At 40.3% G+C, this 19,700-nt stretch overlaps 1 protein-coding gene across 3 annotated transcripts in view; it reads left to right on the top strand.

Annotated features, from left to right (window-relative positions):
- The window catches only part of sin3aa (SIN3 transcription regulator family member Aa), a 126,405-nt gene extending 108,096 nt beyond the window's left edge, over positions 1–18,309 (top strand). For all 3 annotated transcript variants that reach the window (XM_043680523.2, XM_043680524.2, XM_043680526.2), the window contains 3 exons: positions 752–846; positions 8,433–8,640; positions 16,044–18,309. In XM_043680523.2, coding sequence (XP_043536458.1) covers positions 752–846; positions 8,433–8,640; positions 16,044–16,274 — 534 coding nt within the window. In that variant the 3' untranslated portion in view covers positions 16,275–18,309. The remainder of the gene's footprint in view (positions 1–751; positions 847–8,432; positions 8,641–16,043) is intronic.
- Positions 18,310–19,700: the final 1,391 nt, after the last annotated feature.

The following is a 19,700-nucleotide window of genomic DNA, read 5'->3' as shown; positions in this document are numbered from 1 at the left end:
TTACTGTTGATTTATCATTTTAATGAAGCTTGGATGTGTCAAAATTAACTTATCCCTGACTTATCCATGCCATATTGCAGGTGTCAGCCTTTTAGGTGTTGGAGGTGTCGTCTTTCGGATGAGACATTAAACCGAGGCCCCGTCTGCCCTCACAGGTGGACGTAAAAGATCCCAAGGCACTATTTCGAAGAAGAGCAGGGGAATTATCCCCGGTGTCCTGGCCAAAATTTATCCCTCAACCAGTACTTTTTTTTTAAAAAGACAGAGATTATCTGGTCATTTTCACATTGCTGTTTGTGGGAGCTTGCTGTGCACAAATTGGCTGCCACGTTTCCTACATTTACAACAGTGACTGCACTTCAAAAGGACTTCATTGGCTGTAAAGCGCTTTGGGACGTCCTGAGCTTATGAAAGGCGCTACACCAAGGCAAGTCTTTCAAGTCTTTCTTCTCTTTTGTTGATCTCCTAGATCTCACTGTTGAGCTTCTGCTTTGATATGTGGATGTGGATCAGCAGAGATAGGAGAAATTTCATGACACTAAGTGCAACTTTATTTGAAGAAACAGTGTCCCTGGGTGATTTTCTTTTTCCCGACCACACCCCCAACCCACTCGCATTGGAAGAAACTTATAATTGTATGCCGAGGTTGAACTTCAATATAAGAAAATAAATATCACGTGGAGCAAGTAATCTGACTTCTCTTCCTACGGGACTAATTGTATTTAATAAACACTTCTCTGTTTGATTGCAGCGCTGGTCAGACTTTTTGGATCGTTACATGAATTCCGATTCTACCTCTCCCGAACTACGGGAACATTTAGCACAGAAACCTGTGTTCCTGCCTAGGTAAGGCTTTTCCACTAATTAAGCTATGATCATTGAATCGCTGTAAATGATACTTAGTTGTTTGGGAGGACACAACTTAATTATTGCTGAAAGAAACATGCTTTTTGTCTTGCATTTGTGTGCTGATGAGTGGAATATTTCGAAGAGAGGTCCATAGGACTACACGGCACAGAAGGACTAGTTTGGACCATCCTGCATGTTCTGGCTTTTTGGAAAATTAGTACCAATTAGTTCCACATCCTGCTTTATGTCCATAACCCTGCAAGTTTTTCATTCTCTAGCACCTGTCCAACTCCATTTAAAAATTATTTATGAAATCGGCTTCCACCTTTTGAGGTAGAGTGATCCATATCTCATTAGCTCCCTTGAGTAATGACATTTTCTAAATCCTTTGCTAATTAATTTAAATCCATGACCCTCAGTTTGATTTGTCTTCGCTATTGTCCTCATCAAAGCCTCTCACCTTGAATACCTGGTAGGTCATCTCCAAATTTTTTCCAACCTGCCCTCAGAACTAAAGTTCTTCAAACAGCTAATATTCTGATAAAACTCCTCTGTACCGTTTCTAATGCTTTTTAAGTCCTTTTGTGAAGAAACAGATAATACACCAGATTCAAGTAGTCTTCCTACAGTATTGTCATGGGTGAAGTGAGCTGCTGAACAAGTATGAGGTAATTAGAGTTGAAGTTGTGAAGGGTAGATCATGTCTGGATAATACAGTTGAGTTTTTTGAGGACGTCATTCACAACAAGAACAGAAGATTGTTTATTTATCTTGTCTTTGTGCATTGTAGGAAAGCAAATTAGTAAGATTCCATTGCAAGAAATTAACAAGGCTGTAGGTGTGGGTGGGTGTGTGTGTGGAATCAGAGGCAATCTTTGGCATGTATTGATAATTGGTTGTTTAAGTGGGTGAGGGATAAAGAGAATCTACTTGATTGCTATAATGTGAGATGTCATGCTCCTCAGGGATGTGTTTTTGACCCTCAGTTTTTCACCATATAAATGACTTAGATGAATTATTACAGAATTGCACATTCGGGTTTGTAAATGATGCTAAGTCAGAAGGCAGAATACGTCGCTGGGTGGGAACAGGAAGCTACAATCATATGGAGTTCAATGTGGAGAAGTATGAGATGAACTAAGAATGGCTAATCAGAATATTTTATTAATAGCACAAGACCAGAAACTGGAAGAGCAAAGGAGTTGAGAGGTAGTGTATAAATCAGGAGCAATCAACATGCCCACTGCAATGTTATCCAAAAGGCTTATTGCATAGGGAAAAGGGTAAAATCGCCAGATTGCACAGAGCTTCAGTCAGACCCCATTTGAAGTATTACATTCAGTTCTGATCACTACCACAGGCTGGATATGTTTGTCTTGAAAGGAATACAATTGAGATGTACTAAAATGAAAGAACAGTTCAACGGTTTAATTATTAGCGTAAATATTTGAAATGTGCAATATATCTCTTGAGTTCAGAAGGTGAGATACTTAAAATTAAAAAAAGATTAGTAGAGTAGAGACAGAGAAGCTGAGGGAATCCAAAAAGAAATACATTCACTGAATTGGAATTTGATCATTTATCATGAAGGAAACTTTTCACACAATAATGGAAATGTGCAATCATGTCCTCTAACAGACGGTGGATATGTGAGATTTTCAAGACTAAGACAGAAGTAAGAATGTCAAGGGATATGGAACAAAAGATGAATAAATGTCATTGTGTTCTACATCAGTAGTGATCTAATTTGATAGAAAAACAAGCTCCATGGGCTAAGTGGCATTTTCCTGTTCCTAATGTTTGAATGAGCAAATAACATTGAAAAGAGAAAAAGAAGTTTAAAAATTCAGAGGTGAGATGGAAGATTGAATATATTAAATGCAACTGCATTCACCAGTTTCAATGTGCACCCTTTTTGAGAGTTCACTGCACAAAGTATCATGGACATACTATGCGTCATTATAATAACTGGTCATTGTGATAGGAATAATCTTTGAGAGGTGAGATGGAGAGAATTTGTTTTTGTTCACATTCACTTAACCAAGATATGTTGATTGATCACAAGGTAACATGTTGGGCATTACTATTCCTTGTAAGGGTTTTACACACTCCATTGCACCCTGTGAGCTACTTTAAGGCGGTAAATTCAATTTGTAGACCTTCCTGAGAAATTATTGTCCTAAAATATATTTGTCAGTACATTGCTTGGAAGCACGTGTTTTAGTACATTCAACTGTAACATTTAAACCCTTTTATTTATCACCTGCAAATATTCTTTCAGTTACTTATTTCTCACAGTAATAAGGTTTAAAGTAAGTTGGTTTCTGAACAGTATGCTTCAGTAGGAGGTGGAGTATATTTTGCTTTGTCAGTTACCAGCCATCAACACCATCACTGAGAAAGAAGCTAAGACCTTGTTTTTAGAGATATATTCAACTGCATCCTCCATAAAAAGGGGAAAAAAGCTTATATTTATATAGTGCTTTTCATAATCTAGGGACACCTTAAAGCACTGCAGGCAACTAAGTACTCTTATTTAAGTGTAGTGTTATGAAGATATGGGTGTACTGTACCTTTAAGAGAGTTAAAAGCTGGTAGATCTACCTGACAGCACCAAGTGTTCTCAGTAAGATAACAATGTAACACACTTGGTCAAAAAGTTAAATTAGCTGGTTGCCTAGAAATGACAAAACAGATTCAAATTAGGCCAATCAGTTTAAATTATACCATGAAAAAATACCAAGTTCCAATCATGTTTGAATTGAGTATATTGACATTCTTAAAAGCCCATGACACAATCTGATGCTTTGAGAGTGTAAGACTGGGAAAACTGAACAGTTGAGAGGAGAACTGCTAAGCCCCAGCATGTAAAAAGACAGCCTGAAAAGTAGCTCTCTGAAAGATACCTTTATTGATCAGTAATCTGTGAAGCAGAATGTCCAAAAAGAAGAAGACAGTAATACAGAGAAAACTGAAAGCTGCCTGGTTTTGTGATAAGCAGTTTTATTTTGTAAATCCTACTTGGGAGTTTTATTGGACTAGTATTGTAGAAGGGCAAGGTATAAGATAGGTTAGAGGAAGGAGTTGTAAATAGTTGTTAGTTAATTATTCTTTGTTATGCTTTAAGAAATTAAATTGTTAATTTTTACTTGAACTAGTTCTTGGCCTATTAAATTTTTGCAGATTACTGCACGGGATAAATCTTTTCTGTGTGGCTGGTTTTAAATTAAGCAGGAGAGTTTACATCATGTCGTAACAGTAGTCACTATTGTACTTAGGAAACACGATGACCAAATGTGTGTAGCAAATTCTGATAAACTATGATACTGCTCAGATAATCTGCTTTGTTACTTTGTTTGAGGGATATATGTATTGACTAAGACTCCTGAAATAACACCCCTGCCTTTCTTTAAAACAGTTAGATAAAGTGTGGCACTGGAAAAAAACACAGCAGGTCAGACAGCATCTGAGGAGCAGGAGAGTTGCTTTGGGCAGGATCTTTCATTAGAAGTGGGGAGGGGGAAGGGGTTCAGAAATAAATGGGGGTGGTGTGGCTGGGGGAAGGTAGGTGCGATGGCGATAAGTGGATGCAGATAGAAGGTTTTTGTGATAGCTCAGTGGGAAGCATGCAATGAATAGATGGGAAGGAAAATGGACAGGGAGGTCAGGTCAAGAGGGTGGTGCCAAGACGGAGGGTTGGATCTGGGATGGGGTGGGGAGATTTGGAAACTGGTGAATTCGATGTTGAGGCCAAGTGGTTGTAGGCTCCCGAGGTGGAAAATGAGGTTTCTTCCTCCAACTTGCAGGTGGCCTTGTTTAGATGGTGCAGGAGACCCAGAATGAACATGTCATTGGGAGTTGAAATGGATAGCCACTGGAAGGTGGGGTTGTTTGGTGCCTACAGAGCAGCGGTGTTCCCTGAACCATTGTATGAATTTGCGCTCAGTCTCTCTGTAGTGGAGACCACATCTGGAGCAATGGATGCAGTAAATGAGGTTCGAGGGTATGCAAGTGGATCTGCTGGATTTGGAATGATCCCTTGGGGCCTTGGATGGAGGTGAGAGGGGACAAGTCTTGCACCTCTTGTGGCAGTAGGGGAAGCTGCCTGGGGTGGACGGGGGTTGGTAGGGTGTGTGGACTAACGAGGGACTTGCAGAGGGATTGGTCCCTATGGAACACATATTGTTAGGGAGGGAAATATATTTTTGGTGGTGGGGTCTGACTATAGGTGATGAAAATGTTGAGATTTAGATATAGTAGCTGGACAGAGTACAAGAGAGCTTTATTCAGTACCTGAGGTTTGCAGTATAATACAATGACTATAATAGGGGTGGCACGGTGGCTCAGTGGTTAGCACTGCTGCCTCACAGCGCTAGGGACCCAGGTTCGATTCCGGCCTCAGGCGACTGTCTGTGTGGAGTTTGCACATTCTTCTTGCGTGGGTTTCCTCCTGGTGCTCCAGTTTCCTCCCAAAATCCAAAGATGTGCAGGTTAGGTGAATTGGCCATACTAAATTGCCCATAGAGTTAGGTGCATTAGTCAGGAGTAAATGTAAGGGAATGAATCTGGGTGGGTTACTTTTCAGAGGGTCATTGTGGACTTGTTGGGCCCAAGGGCCTGTTTCCATGCTGTAGGGAATCTAATCCAATTGATGGTATGATATACCATTGACATAGAACAAGAGGCAATTTAGAGCGATGATGGAAAAGCACAGCAGGTCAGGCAGCATCCGAGGAGCAGGAAAATCAACATTTCGGGCAAAAGCCCTTCATCAGGAAGGTGTGCTTTTCCAGCACCACTCTAACCTTGACTCTAATCTCCAGCATCTGCAGTACCCACTTCTGCATAGAGTCATAGAGATGTACAGCATTGAAACAGACCCTTGGGCTCAACCTGTCCATGCCGACCAGATATCCCAACCCAATCTAGCACCCGGCCCATATCCCTCCAAACCCTTCCTATTCATATACCCACCCAAATGCCTCTTAAATCCACCACATCCTCTGGCAGCTCATTCCATACACATACCACCCTCTGCGTGAAAAAGTTGCCCCTTAGGTCTCTTTTATATCTTTCCCCTCTCACCCGAAACCTATGCCCTCTAGTTCTGGACTCCCCGAACCCAGAGAAAAGATTTTGTCTATTTATCCTATCCATGCTCCTCATACTTTTGTAAACCTCTATAAGGTCACCCCTCAGCCTCCGACGCTCCTGGTAAAACAGCCCCAGCCTGTTCAGCCTCTCCCTGCAGCTCAAATCCTCCAACCCTGGAAACATCCTTGTAAATCTTTTCTGAATCCTTTCAAGTTTCACAACATCTTTCCGATAGGAAGGAGACCACAATTGCACGCACTATTCCAACAGGGCCTAACCAATGTCCTGTACAGCCGCAACGTGACCTCCCAACTCCTGTATTCAATACTCTGACCAATAAAGAAAAGCATACCAAACGCCTTCTTCACCATCCTATCTACTTGCGACTCCACTTTCAAGGAGCTATGAACCTGCACTCCAAGGTCTCTTTGTTCAGCAACACTCCCAAGGACCTTACCATTAAGTGTATAAGTCCTGCTAAGATTTGTTTTCCCAAAATGCAACACCTCGCATTTATCTGAATTAAACTTCATCTGCCACTTCTCAGCCCATTGGCCCATCTGGTCCAGATCCTGTTGTAATCTGAGGTAACCCTCTTCGCTGTCCACTACACCTCCAATTTTGGTGTCATCTGCAAACTTACTAACTGTACCTCTTATGCTTGCATTCAAATGATTTATGTAAATGACAAAAAGTAGAGGACCCTGCACCGATCCTTGTGGCACTCCACTGGTCACCGGCCTCCAGTCTAAAAAACAACCCTCCACCACCACCCTCTGTCTTCTACCTTTGAGCCAGTTCTGTATCCAAATGGCTAGTTCTCCCTGTATTCCATGAGATCTAACCTTGCTAATCAGTCTCCCATGGGGAACCTCATCGAACGCCTTACTGAAGTCCATATAGATCACATCTACTGCTCTGCCCTCATCAATCTTCTTTGTTACTTCTTCAAAAAACTCAATCAAGTTTGTGAGACATGATTTCACAAGCACAAAGCCATGCTGACTATCCCTAATCAGTCCTTGCCTTTCCAAATACATGTACATCCTGTCCCTCAGGATTCCCTCCAACAACTTGCCCACCTCTGAGTTCAGGCTCATCAGTCTATAGTTCCCTGGCTTGTCTTTACTGCCCTTCTTAAACAGTGACACCACATTAACCAACCTCCAGGCTTCCAGCACCTCACCTGTGACTATCGATGATACAAAACTCAGCAAGAGGCCCAACATTCACTTCTCTAGCTTCCCACAGGAACAAGAGGCAACAAGGACTGGTTATGTTTTTAACCTTATCGCTTTGTTTAACTGGTTGGGCAGTCTCTTTACCGGCACAATTTAAATGTATTTATTTTTATTTCTGTTCACATATTCCAATCACAAGAACTGAGGTCCTTTATCCTTGGTGGTTCCGAAGTGGAATGCATAAATCATAGGAAACTAAAAAGTGTTTTTTTCCCACAATTGGTCATCACTGTATAATCTCTTGTACAAAGTAGTTTTGTTGCTTGCACAGAATTTTACAGTTGTGCTGCATATGTTTTGGGATAGTTATATTTACCAAGGAATTTTAATGGTGTTTTTCATGAGCACGGATGGAACGAGAATTTATAATGTTCCCCCTAAGTGCATGGAAATGCAGCAGCCCATGGTTTTGTGCAGGATACAAACAATTGGTACTTTTAAATTAGCAGGCATGCATGACAGAGTGAAATTAATTTTGAGGATCTGCACATTTGAATGCAAATTAGAAAGCATCACTGGATCACAGGATCGATCGAGGAGGCCATTTGACTGATTGTGTCCAGTTCCCTTCAATTGAATCTGCCTCCACCTATCTGGACAGGCGGTGCAGCCCAGATTTTTACTTACAATAGGAAAACATTTTGCTTTTGCTTTTGCTTCTTTTACCAAATAATTTAGATGATATGTTTGTTAACACCAATGTGTCAATGATGATTGCTAACTTGCATGCTCACCCTTGATTATTGCTGATGTGTGCACGATATTAAGCTTATTTTTAAACATTAAAATGAACATTTCGCTTTAACACATTATCTCTCAGCCAATATTAAAACTGAATCATGAATTGGTATTTGTCACTATTGCTATATTTATGAGCAATGTTGCTACTCATGCTGGGTGTCAGCATGTCCAGCCTATGTTAAATCTATTTAATGGTGAATTTTGACTTAAAAGTCAACCTGAATTTTTGAAACTTATGGACCTGGAGGGAAAGAGCAGGAGAGTGGAAATAATTAAATAGACATTTCGGAGAATAGGCTTGGACACGTGGGCCAAATGGCCTCCTTCATAATATTCTTTAGAAAGTCATTGCAAAGTTTTCTGAATTGTAATTTGAGGAATTTGGAGGCAAGCACAAAGGTGGGATGACGACAGTGACTGATGTTTTGCAGATCTTGAACTTTATCAACTTCTTTGTTCCATTGCACTCATCTGAGTCACTGACCTGTATGTCCTTTTCTCTTTTAGGAATCTGCGCCGAATTCGCAAGTGCCAACGGGGTCGGGAGCAGCAGGAAAAGGAAGGGAAGGAATGCAGCAATAAGAAATCCATAGAAAATGCAGAGAACTATGATAAAGCGCAGTGCAATTTTAAACTCAACTCTTACAAGATGGTGTATGTCTTCAAATCAGAAGACTACATGTACAGGAGAACTGCGCTGCTCAGGGCTCGCCAGGTCAGTACACAGCTTGCAAATAGCATGTGTTTTAAGTTACAAAAAGTAAAACACTGTGGATGGGTGCTGGAAATCTGACACAGAAACATAAAAAGCAGGTAACAGAGGGGAAATCAAGAGTTAATATGTCAGGTCATTGGCGTTTCGTCGTAAGAATTCCTATCTGTAAACCTAAGCTTCTGCCTACATTGGTGCTATCTGATCTACTGTATGTTCCCAGCACTTCTGTTTACGCTGAGATTAAACCGTTTTAAGCCTCTTCTGTTATACATGAATATCATTGGATTTGTTCAATTAAAAAGGGATTCTTGTCAAGTCCTATTTTAAGAAAGCTATCTAGTACACATGGTGTATGCATGTGGCGTATGAAGTGGAATTCCTTTATATTTTCTTCAGTCCCTCATTATTAATTTATAAAGATCAAGACAAATCTCTTACTCATCTCTCCATAATGTTATTAAATAACTCAACATGTACACTTGAGTAATTTCTCACAGGAACACTTTGAATTTCCATCACTGAAAATATTTTTACATTCAGAATCAGTTTGAGAAGTTGACCACTTAATTGGGTGAGTGTGACAGGACATTTGAAACATTACGTACAGCAGCTCCACATAAGTAACATAAATTAACTCCAAGGTAAACCTTTAAACAAAGAAGGCAGGGTTTATCAGTTAGTATTTTACTAATTTGGTGAAGCTGATAGGCATGTCAAGATGTTGGCAAAGTCTTTCGATGAAGGCTGCTTAAATAAAGACTTGGTCTATACTTGCCTTTACTCGGTGTAAATTTCATCATTTAACCTCTGCCCTACAGTATTCTTTATTATTAAAACAGTCACCTGACACAAAGTAACTGCACTACAATTCAATGTGAAATTATCAGCCAAGCTTGTAACGTGGCTCATTGTTGCTAACAATGTTCATTCCAGTGAGCCATTCTTGGCTTGAACATATTTCTTTTGTTTGCAGAGTAAGGTTTTGAATTACCTGGAAGCCTTAGGAAGCTTATACTTCCACACTACTTTCTCAGTGTTAGTCAGAGTTGACTGTTCAAACGTTCAACCCTTTTTTTTTGTGTGATATAAATAGTTGTAATCGTTTGAAATTTGGCATTCTTTCATTTGTCCTGATGAGTAAAAGCCAAAAAACTTTGGTAATACATCTCTCTTTGTAGCAATTTTCTTGAATTTCTTTTGTCTTTTATTACTTTATGGGGCGGTTCTGCTGCCTCACAGCACCAGGGACCGGGGTTCGATTCTACCCTCAGGCGACTGTCTGTGTGGAGTTTGCACATTCTCCCTATGTCTGCGTGGTTTTCCTCCAGGTGTTCCAGTTTCCTCCCACTGTCTAGGGATTTGTCAATTAAGTAGATTAGCCATGGGATATACAGGGTTGTGGGGATAGGATAAGGGGGTGAGTTTGGGTGGGATGTTCTTTTGGAAAGGCTGTGTGGACTCGATGTACCAACTGGCTTGCTTCTACAGAGTAGGGATTCTATGATTTTATACTTTTTTAAAAATCCCTCATGATAGTCTGGGGGAGTATTATACTTTGTTTACTTACTGTTTAGAATGTACTGTAAAAATCAAGTGTATAATAAAATTGTTAAAACAAAAGCAAACCTAGATGCCACCTGACTGGCTTAGTGTTTGCCAACATCTACTATTTTTATTTCAAGTTTAAATTCTTCTGTTCACTTGTCTTCTCTTTGTTGCCCATATTATCTCTTTTCTTCCCCAACCCTTTCATTTACTTAGTTTTACTTCCAATTTGCTGTCAATGTTTTAACAACTAGCAGTACTTCCCAAGCATTTTCCCACTGTGGCCCCATTTTGAAGCTTGGAAATTGTCCTTCCCCCAAGTGAGAATTGGGAAAGTGGGATATGAGGGAAGTTTTGGGAGCACAGCTGTTACAAGACGGGTTCTCTTGGCTGGTGAGAGATTTCAGAGCTTTAAGATTTAGAGAGATTTGCAAGTCCTTGTGCATGGATCACAAAAGGTTAGTATGCTGGTGAAGCAAGTATTTAAGAAAATAAATAGAATGTTATTTATTATCACAAGAGAAATTGAATCCAAAGTAGGGAGTCAGAGAGAAAAGACCCTTCAGCCCATCAGATATCTAACTATCCTAATCCCATAATATCCAGAGGAGTTATACTTTAGTTATAGGGCACTGGTGAGAATGCATCTGGAATAGAGTATACAGTACTGGGCACCTTATTTAAGGATACTGTAAATGCGTTGGAGGCAGTTCAGAGAAGATTTACCAGACAAAACCTGAAATCAGAGGGTTGTCTGTGAGAAAGTGTTGAATCGGCTGGGTTTATATCCTCTGGGGTTTAGAAGAGTAGGAGGTGACTTGATTGAAATGAAAAGATCCTCCGGAGTCTTGGCATGTTGAATGCAGAAAGGATGTTTCCTCTTACTGGGAAAACCTAGAAGTAGGAGTCACTGTTTAAAAACCAAGGATCACTTATTTAAGACTTGGTGAGGTGATCATTTTTCTCTCTGAGAGTTGTGAATCTAAGGAAGAGGGTGATGGAAGTAGAGTTTGAATATTTTTAAGACCGAGGTAGCTAGATTCTTGTTGAGCAAGGGAGTGAAAGATTTTCAGGGGTTGATAGGATTGCAGTTTTGAGGTTACAATCAGATTCAGCCATGATATTTTTGCCTAATGGAACAGGTTTGTGGGGCTGAATGGCCTAATCCTGCTCCTAACTCACCTGTCACATAATCAGAGCTTCATGGTGCCTGGGCATTAGTCAGAGATTTTGACCTACAAATTTCAGTTCACAATCCCACTTGGGCTCCCACTTTAAGAAGCATTGCTTTAATTGTCAAGCATAGCTGTTTGCCTGGTATGCCTCTGCCACATTTTGAAATTGGGAACCATATCAGAGAGCATCGCAACTAATACTACGGAAGTAGGTTTGAGTTTTCTAAAATCCCAAAACTTTGAATTCAATGAACAATTCTGTAAAAATGAACTCGGCATTTTTTGTATTACTAGACTTAGTGTATACTAAATGCTGCTGCCATCTAGCAGCAGAGTTTTGATACTGCACTGACTTTATTTTATTCCACTGATAAACAGCTAGATCTGCACTTTTCATGGGATCAACTTGTAAAAAGAACACAAGTAAAAGCAAAATACTGCAGCTGCTGCAAATCTGAAACAAAAACAGAAAATGCTGGGGAAAAGATGTTGCAGGACTGGTACAACCTATGCAGAGAGAATCACAGTAAACAATTCAAGTCCAAAATGACTCTTCATCACCACTGTGAGAAGACGTGTCGTATCGGACTAGAAATGTTCATTCTGTTAATTTCTCCACATATGCTGCCAGAGTTTCTCTAGCATTTTCTGTTTTTAAAAAGAACACAAAATTTGGACAGAGGAAGAAGCAGAGCTTTTAAAAGTTTTTCTTTATTCATCATGGAATGTGGGTGTCATTGGCAGACCCAGCATTTGTTGTCCAGTTTTAAGACTCCTTGTATTGCTTGGCTTCTTGGCTATTTCAGGGGGGCAGTTAAGAGTTAACCAAATTGTCATGGGAAGAGGCTAAACAGGCTGGGGCTGTTTTCCCTGGAGCGTCAGAGGCTGAGTGGTGACCTCATAGAGTTTTACAAAATTATGAGGGGCATGGATAGGATAAATAGACTAAGTATTTTCCCTGGGGTCGGGGACTCCAGAACTAGAGCGCAAAGGTTTAGGGTGAGAGGGGAAAGATATAAAAGGGATCTAAGGGGCAGCTTTTTCACACACAGGGTGGTATGTGTATGGAATGAGCTGCCAGAGGAAGTGGTGGAGGCTGGTACAATTGCAACATTTAAGAGGCACTTGGATGGGTATATGAATAGGAAGGGTTTGGAGGGATATGGGCCGGGTGCTGGCAGGTGGGACTGGATTGGGTTGGGATATCTGGTCAGCGTGGACTGGTTGGACCGAAGGGTCTGTTTCCATGCTGTACATCTCTATGACATGTGGCCACACTGGGGAGTGATTTCCTTCCCTAAAGGACATTAATGAACCAAATAAGTTTCTCTGATTACCAAAGTTGGTTTGTAGTCGCTATTACTGGGACCAACTTTATGTTTCAGACTTATTGAATTAAATTCAGTTTGACAAATTAAATTTCAATTTCACCAGCTGCTGTAGTATGATTTGAATCCATGGTCTCCGATGGTTATCCTGCAGTTCTCGATTGCAAATTGGGTGATGTTACCACTACTCCTCCAGCTTCCCCCCAACTCGATATTAGTCCATAATTATTTATCCCCTCTCTGTTAAGTGTCAATTGACACAACTAAAATATATCCCAGTGAGAAAGAAAGATGGTAAGGGGAGTGCGGGGGGAAATCCATAGCTAAACAAGGAGGGCAAGGACAATCAAAAACAAGATATATTGCAAAGGCCAGTGGCAGGATCAAAGCTTGCAAAACTTTCAAACATAAACAAAGGGATACTAAAAAAATTAATAAAAAGAGCTAAGGTAAATTACCAAAGATAACTAACATAAAATATCAAAAAGGATAGCAAAAGCTTCTATAGGAATATAAAAGGGAAGAGAATCGCTCAGGTCGGTGTTGGTCTCTTGGAAGATGAAACCGGAGAGTTAATAGTGGGGAGCACTGAAATGGCAGAGATGCTAAATCAATACTTTGCCTCCATTTTCACGATGGAGAACAATATGGGCGACATGGTGGCACAGTGGTTAGCACTGCTGCCTCACAGCGCCAGGCACCTGCGTTCGATTCTAGCCTTGGGCGACTGTCTGTGTGGAGTTTGTACATTCTCCCCATGTCTGCGTGGGTTTGCTCCAGTTTCCTCCCACAATCCAAAGATGTGCAGATTAGGTAAATTGGCCATGCTAAATTGTCCATAGTGTTCAGGAATGTGGTTCAGGTTAGGTGCATTAATCAAGGGTAAATATAGAGTATTGAGTAATGGGTTTGGGCGGACCTACTCTTCGGCGGGTCAGTGTGGACTTGTTGGGCCTAAGACCTGTGCCCACATTGTAAGGATTCTAAGAATAATACCATTCCTATTGGAAAAGGCAATAAAAAGGGTAGAACTTGGAACAATCAACATCGATGACGAAAAGGTGCTCAGCAAACTATTAGGAGGCAAGTCCCCTGGGTCTGATGGCCTACATCCTAGGATATTAAAGGAAGTGGCAGTGGAGATAATGGATCCATTGATTACACTATTCCAAAATTCCCTGGACATGGAAAAAGTTCCAGTGGGTTAGAAAACTGCTAATATAATGCCCTTATTCAAAAAGGGAGGGAGACAATATGTGAAAAATTACAGACCAGTTAGTTGAACATCTGTTGTTGGGAAAGTGTTAGAATTCATTATCAAGGAAGCAAATCAAAACGCTATCCATCAGAGTCAGCATGGTTTTATGAAGGGCAAATCATGTTTGACTAATTTTCTAGAGTTCTTCAAAAATGTAACAAGCAAAGTGGATAAGGGGGCTCCTGTAAATGTAATATATCTGGATTTCCGGAAGGCGTTTGATACGGTTAATTCACAAGGTTGGAGCATATGGGTTTATGACTAATTTATTAGCTTGGATAGATGATAGGCTGATGGACAGAGAGTCGGGATAAGTGTTTTTTTTTCTAGACGGCAAGATGTAATAGTGGGGTGCCATGGGGTTCCGTCCTTGGACCCCAGCTATTTACAATTTATATTAACAACTTGGGTACAGGGATAGAAGGCTCGAGAGTCAAATTTGTGGATGACACAAAAACAGGTGGGATGGTAAATTGCAATGAAGAAATAAGAACCTTACAAATAGATATGGATAGGTTATGAGACTGGGCCAAATGTGGCAGCTTGAGTTTAACGAAGATAAGTGTGAGGTCAGGCACTTTGGTTGTAAAAATGGGAAGGCAGCCTATTATCTCAATGGGGAGAGACTTCAGGGCCCTCCGGTGCAGAGGGATCAGGGTATGCTCATTCATGAGTCATAGAAAACTAGCTACACAGGCACAGCAGATAATAAAGAAAGTGAATGGAATGTTAGCTTTTATAGCTGAAGGAATAGAATTTCAAGGTAAGGAAATATTGTTGCAACGATACAAGGTATTGGTGAGACTGCACCTGGAGTGTTGTGCACCGTTTTGGTCCTCTTATTTGAGGAAAGGTGTTGTGGCATTGGATGTAGTTCAGAGGAGGTTCACGAGATGGATCCCAGAGATGGGCGGTTTGTCGTATGAAGAGAGATTGAACAGTTTAGGCCTCTACTCTCTCTGGAATTTAAAATAACGAGTGCAGATTAAATTGAGATATTCAAGATGATAAAAGGTGTGGATAAAATAGATGTGGAGCAGATGATTCCTATTTTGGGGCATTCAAGGATGAGAGGTCATAGTCTTAGGACAAGGGGCAGCAAATTTAAAGGAGAGTTGAGGAGAAACTACTTCTCCCAAAGGGTTGTGAATCTCTGGAGTTCGCTACGCCAAAGTGCGGCAGATGCTGGGGTAGTAAGTAAATTTAAGGAGGAGTTAGAGATTTAATTGGTAATGGGTTGAAGGGTTATGGGGAGAAGGCAGGAAAATGGGGGTGAGGAACCTATCAGCCATGATCGAATGGCAGAGAAGACTCGATGGGCCAAATGCCTAATTCTGCTCCTATAGCGTATGAACTTATGAACCATGTTCCTGCAAGGGAATTTCCTCAATTCCCTTACTATCTAAAAATCTCTGAGGTGGATAATTCCAAAGATCCACAATACTGTGACTGAGATGAGGAGATGGTTCACCATTCAGAATTGCTAATCTCTTGTTTCCATGGCGCTCTGTTCTAGATTCTCACTATCCTTTTATTTTACGAGCTGTCTAATTTGCTTACGTTTGCTATCCTTCACTTGGACATCAGTTAAATTTGCTATTGAACGACAGTGATGATGTTTCACCATATGTTTGTTTAAACTTTTCAGCCAATAAGATCCTAAATGTTTTTAGTAATTGTCTATTGACTACTGAAATAATAACTGGATTGTTGTCACTGATTTCCTTTTTTCACAAGTGGAGGAGAGATACAATACTGCTAAGGTTTATGAGAATGTTGGACAGGTAGACTGACTCAACAACCTCCCATAACTATCTAAAGCCCTCATACAAGAGGACTTTTGAACATCCGTTACAATATTTTGTTGTAAACCATTTGAACAGTTGGATTAGTCTCGGTGATGCTGCTAATTGCTGCTTTTAGCACCCAGCCCCAAAAGCACTAAGGTGCAATTGCCATTGGTTTTGGTTGTCAAGAAACTTGCTATAGGTAGTTCCTTTAACGGGGAAGGAGGGGATGATTGGGAGTTCAGTCAGTTTGTTGTTAAATTTGATTGGCATAATTGATGATTCTAATTGTTTCTCTCTTTGGATTTAGTCTCACGAGCGAGTCAGCACACGGTTACACCAGCGGTTTCAGGCTTGGGTGGATAAATGGAGCAAGGAGCATGTCACTCGTGAAATGGCTGCCGAATCCAACAAGTGGCTAATGGGAGAGGGATTGGAAGGCATGGTGCCTTGCACAACCACCTGTGAAACGGAAACACTGCACTTCATGAAAATCAATAAATACAGGGTGAAATACAGTGCTTTATTCAAGGGGCCGTGACCAACTTGCACAGCAGGTCCTCCCCTTACTCAATGTGCCCATGTTGTGGCATCTCATCCAATGCCATACACCAGCTACTCCCCACGACACACGCACGCACACACACACACGCGCGCACTCACAAAAAACACTGCTATGTCTTTGTAAATACTGTGTACATATTGTCAACAGACTTTTTTTTAAAAAAGAACCAATCTGCATCAATGTGCTAGCATTACCTACTAGCTTATTGTGTATCATAGTATGAGGTGGCTTGAAGTTAGTTAATATGGAAAAATGAGGCACCATTATTAAAGTTTTTACCAAAGGGATTTCAGAGTAATTGTAGCTTTCTTTGTGTGTGAATTTCTGTTAGTGAAAAGATATTTCATTATGTACAGAACACTTGCATCATTAAGTGTCCCTGTGCAGCATGCCATTACATAGTACATTTTGGCCTTTTTTTTTGGTTTAAGTTTTAATTCAAGTTTGCTCGTCTAATAACAACTGGACCAAACTTCATGGCAGACATCATTGGAACTGTCCAATCACCTTTTCTTTCATTATGGAAATGTTGAACTCTGGGTCTCTGAGGGTAATTTACCTGTGACCTTTTTTTTTAAACCTGCCTTAGTCTTCCAAACACAATTCGCTTCCTCTTGGAAGTCTGGCAGACTGCTGGTTCCAGTTTTATGCAGTATTTGACCCTATTGATTAGTAGCTTCAGGTATTAAAGGATGTTAATGAGCAAGTGGTTGACTGACTGAAAGATCTCTCTTACTATTGTGGCAGCTGTCCATTCAGGTTTTTCTCGTACTGTTCTGTCCTTCTAATGTTTTTTTCAGAACTGATATGGTGATTTAGTAATTTGGTCATATTTGACACGGTCCCAGATTTTCCTGCTGCTTCATTGTGTGTTCCAAGCAACAGTGGTTTCAGCCATTTAGACATTTTATTTTGAAGATTTTTTTCAAGCATCTCGATCCTAGCATTTGAAGCTTCTTGTGAATACAATAGAAACTATTGGAAAACGATGAAACGCTTTGAGTGTTCCTTTTTTTATTAAACGGGTCACAAGAAGAGCTTAGCAGAATTTTGAGAGATTTTCTACAAACCTTAAATTTGGTTGATGAGAACATCATTGCTTGAAAGTGCTCTGAATGTCTGAAGGACAAGACTGTTAATTATGATGCCTTTGAAAATCAGTTTTATACATTTAACAACGCTAGCCCACTCCCAATCATATTTTAATGCTCAGGCTATTCTTTTACCAGTTGAAAGGTAATTTTTTAAAAAAAGATTAAAAACATTTCCAAAATTTCCAATTTTGATTTGATGAGACTAAACAGCAACGCTGCACATTAGTACATGTGTTTCATTTCACAAGTGGATGTTCCCACCTGTTTGGACCTTGTTGTAGTCCTCTGTTAGCCACGGAACTCTCTATTTTGTTTTCGACAACATACGAGCTGATAATTCAGGCTTGTCCTGGTCATGAAAGAACTTTCAACATTTTTATCAATTTTTTTCTGTAAATTAGTTTAAATTATCTTCAGCCCCACACCCCATCTGTCTTTTTTCCTGTGTCCACAGAGATGGCTTGTCTGCCTTTGCCCTCCCCACCCCCATGCTAAAATGGGTATTGGGTTGGAAAGCATTGGACAAGCCATTCTAATTGAGGCAAGATTTGACTAATGGCAGCTAGAAAATCATATAATTAAGCTTTTACTCATCCACTTGCCCAATTGCTGGGCACTAACCTCAAATTGTCCATTTAACATGTTGATTCTGTTCAGATAGCCACTGTGCTCATCAACATAGTGATCAGATAATGTCAGAGACTGATTTGTACAGTTTGCCCCAGCAACCTCTCTTTTTTCACTTTGTAAAGTATAAGAGGCAGGGCTTTTAAGCCAGCTTGTACAATGCATATATATTGCTTTTTGTATTCTGTACTGTGATCTTTGGCCACCCACATGTGATTTCTATACAGAAGTTGTAAACTTGACTTGTAGTTCAGTATTTCCCATTAAAATGTCGCCAGGGCTGAAATCTGGCTGTCTTGTGTGAAGTGTATTTGTTTTCATTAATTTAAGTTTTTGGCTTGTTTTCTGTAACTTTTTAATGTTTAAATAGAAATTGCTTTTTAAAAAAATGTTCTTGTGATATCCTCCACATTAGTCTACAGGCCAATGGTTAATACCTATCTTGTCTGAATTTTGAATCACACAAAGTAAATTTTTTGTAAAAATGAGGATAGAAATCCATGTCCGCTCTTACTTTTGTGCTTAAGAAATGCTAAGTAGTTGTGCAGAACAAAGCATTATAACTTACACATTGGTTATCATTTTCCCCAGATTGAGGGAAATGAAGGCTTCCTCAACCCAGCAGGCAATGTCACCCTGGTTACTGGTCAGAAAACCAGGCACTTTGCTCACCTGCCAAGAAAACAGGTAATCAGCAAGTTGAGGCTGTTATGTAGCCATTAATTGACCATTTAAGGTTTTCAATTGCTCACAAGTCCCCATTGGACCTCCTCATCTTGCATTAATAAGAAAGGGATGATCACCTTATTGGGATTGTATTATAGACCTCCTAATAGGCATAGGGAAATTGAGAAACAAATTTGTAAGGAGATCTCAGCTATCTGTAAGAATAATAGAGTGGTTATGGTAGGGGATTTTAACTTTCCAAACATAGACTGGGACTGCCATTGTGTTAAGAGTTTAGATGGAGAGGAATTTGTTAAGTATGTACAAGAACATTTTCTGATTCAGTATGTGGATGTACCTATTACAGAACATGCAAAACTTGACCTCCTCTTGGGAAATAAGGCAGGACAGGTGACTGAGGTGTCAGTGGGGGAGCACTTTGGGGCCAGCAACCATAATTCTATTAGTTTTAAAATAGTGATGGAAAAGGATAGACCGGATCTAAAAGTTGAAGTTCTAAATTGGTGAAAGGCCAATTTTGATGGTATTAGGCAAGAGCTTTCAAAAGCTGATTGGGGGCAGATGTTCGCAGGTAAAGGGATGGCTAGAAAATGGGAAGTCTACAGAAATGAGATCATGAGAGTCCAGAGAAAGTATATTCCTGTTAGGGTGAAAGGGAAGGCTGGTAGCTATAGGGAATGCTGGATGCTGAAATTGAGGGTTTAGTTAAGAAAAAGAAGGAAGCATATGTAAGGTATAGACAGGATAGATCGAGTGAATCCTTAGAGTACAAAGGCAGTAGGAGTATACTTAAGAGGGAAATCAGGAGGGCAAAAAGGGGACATGAGATAGCTTTGGCAAATACAATTAAGGAGAATCCAAAGAGATTTTACAAATACATTAAGGACAAAGGGTAATTAGGGAGAGAATAGGGCCCCTGAAAGATCAGCAAGATGGCCTTTGTGTGGAGCCACAGAAAATGGGGGAGATACTAAACAAGTACTTTGCATCAGTA

The sequence above is a fragment of the Chiloscyllium plagiosum genome, unplaced genomic scaffold, assembly GCF_037043375.1.
Source record: "Chiloscyllium plagiosum isolate Xiang-an unplaced genomic scaffold, Cpla_swu_hap1 HiC_scaffold_42, whole genome shotgun sequence".
Classification (NCBI taxonomy): domain Eukaryota; kingdom Metazoa; phylum Chordata; class Chondrichthyes; order Orectolobiformes; family Hemiscylliidae; genus Chiloscyllium; species Chiloscyllium plagiosum.
The sequence above is the reverse complement of the archived record's forward strand: the minus strand, read 5'-3'. Positions and strand labels throughout refer to the sequence as shown.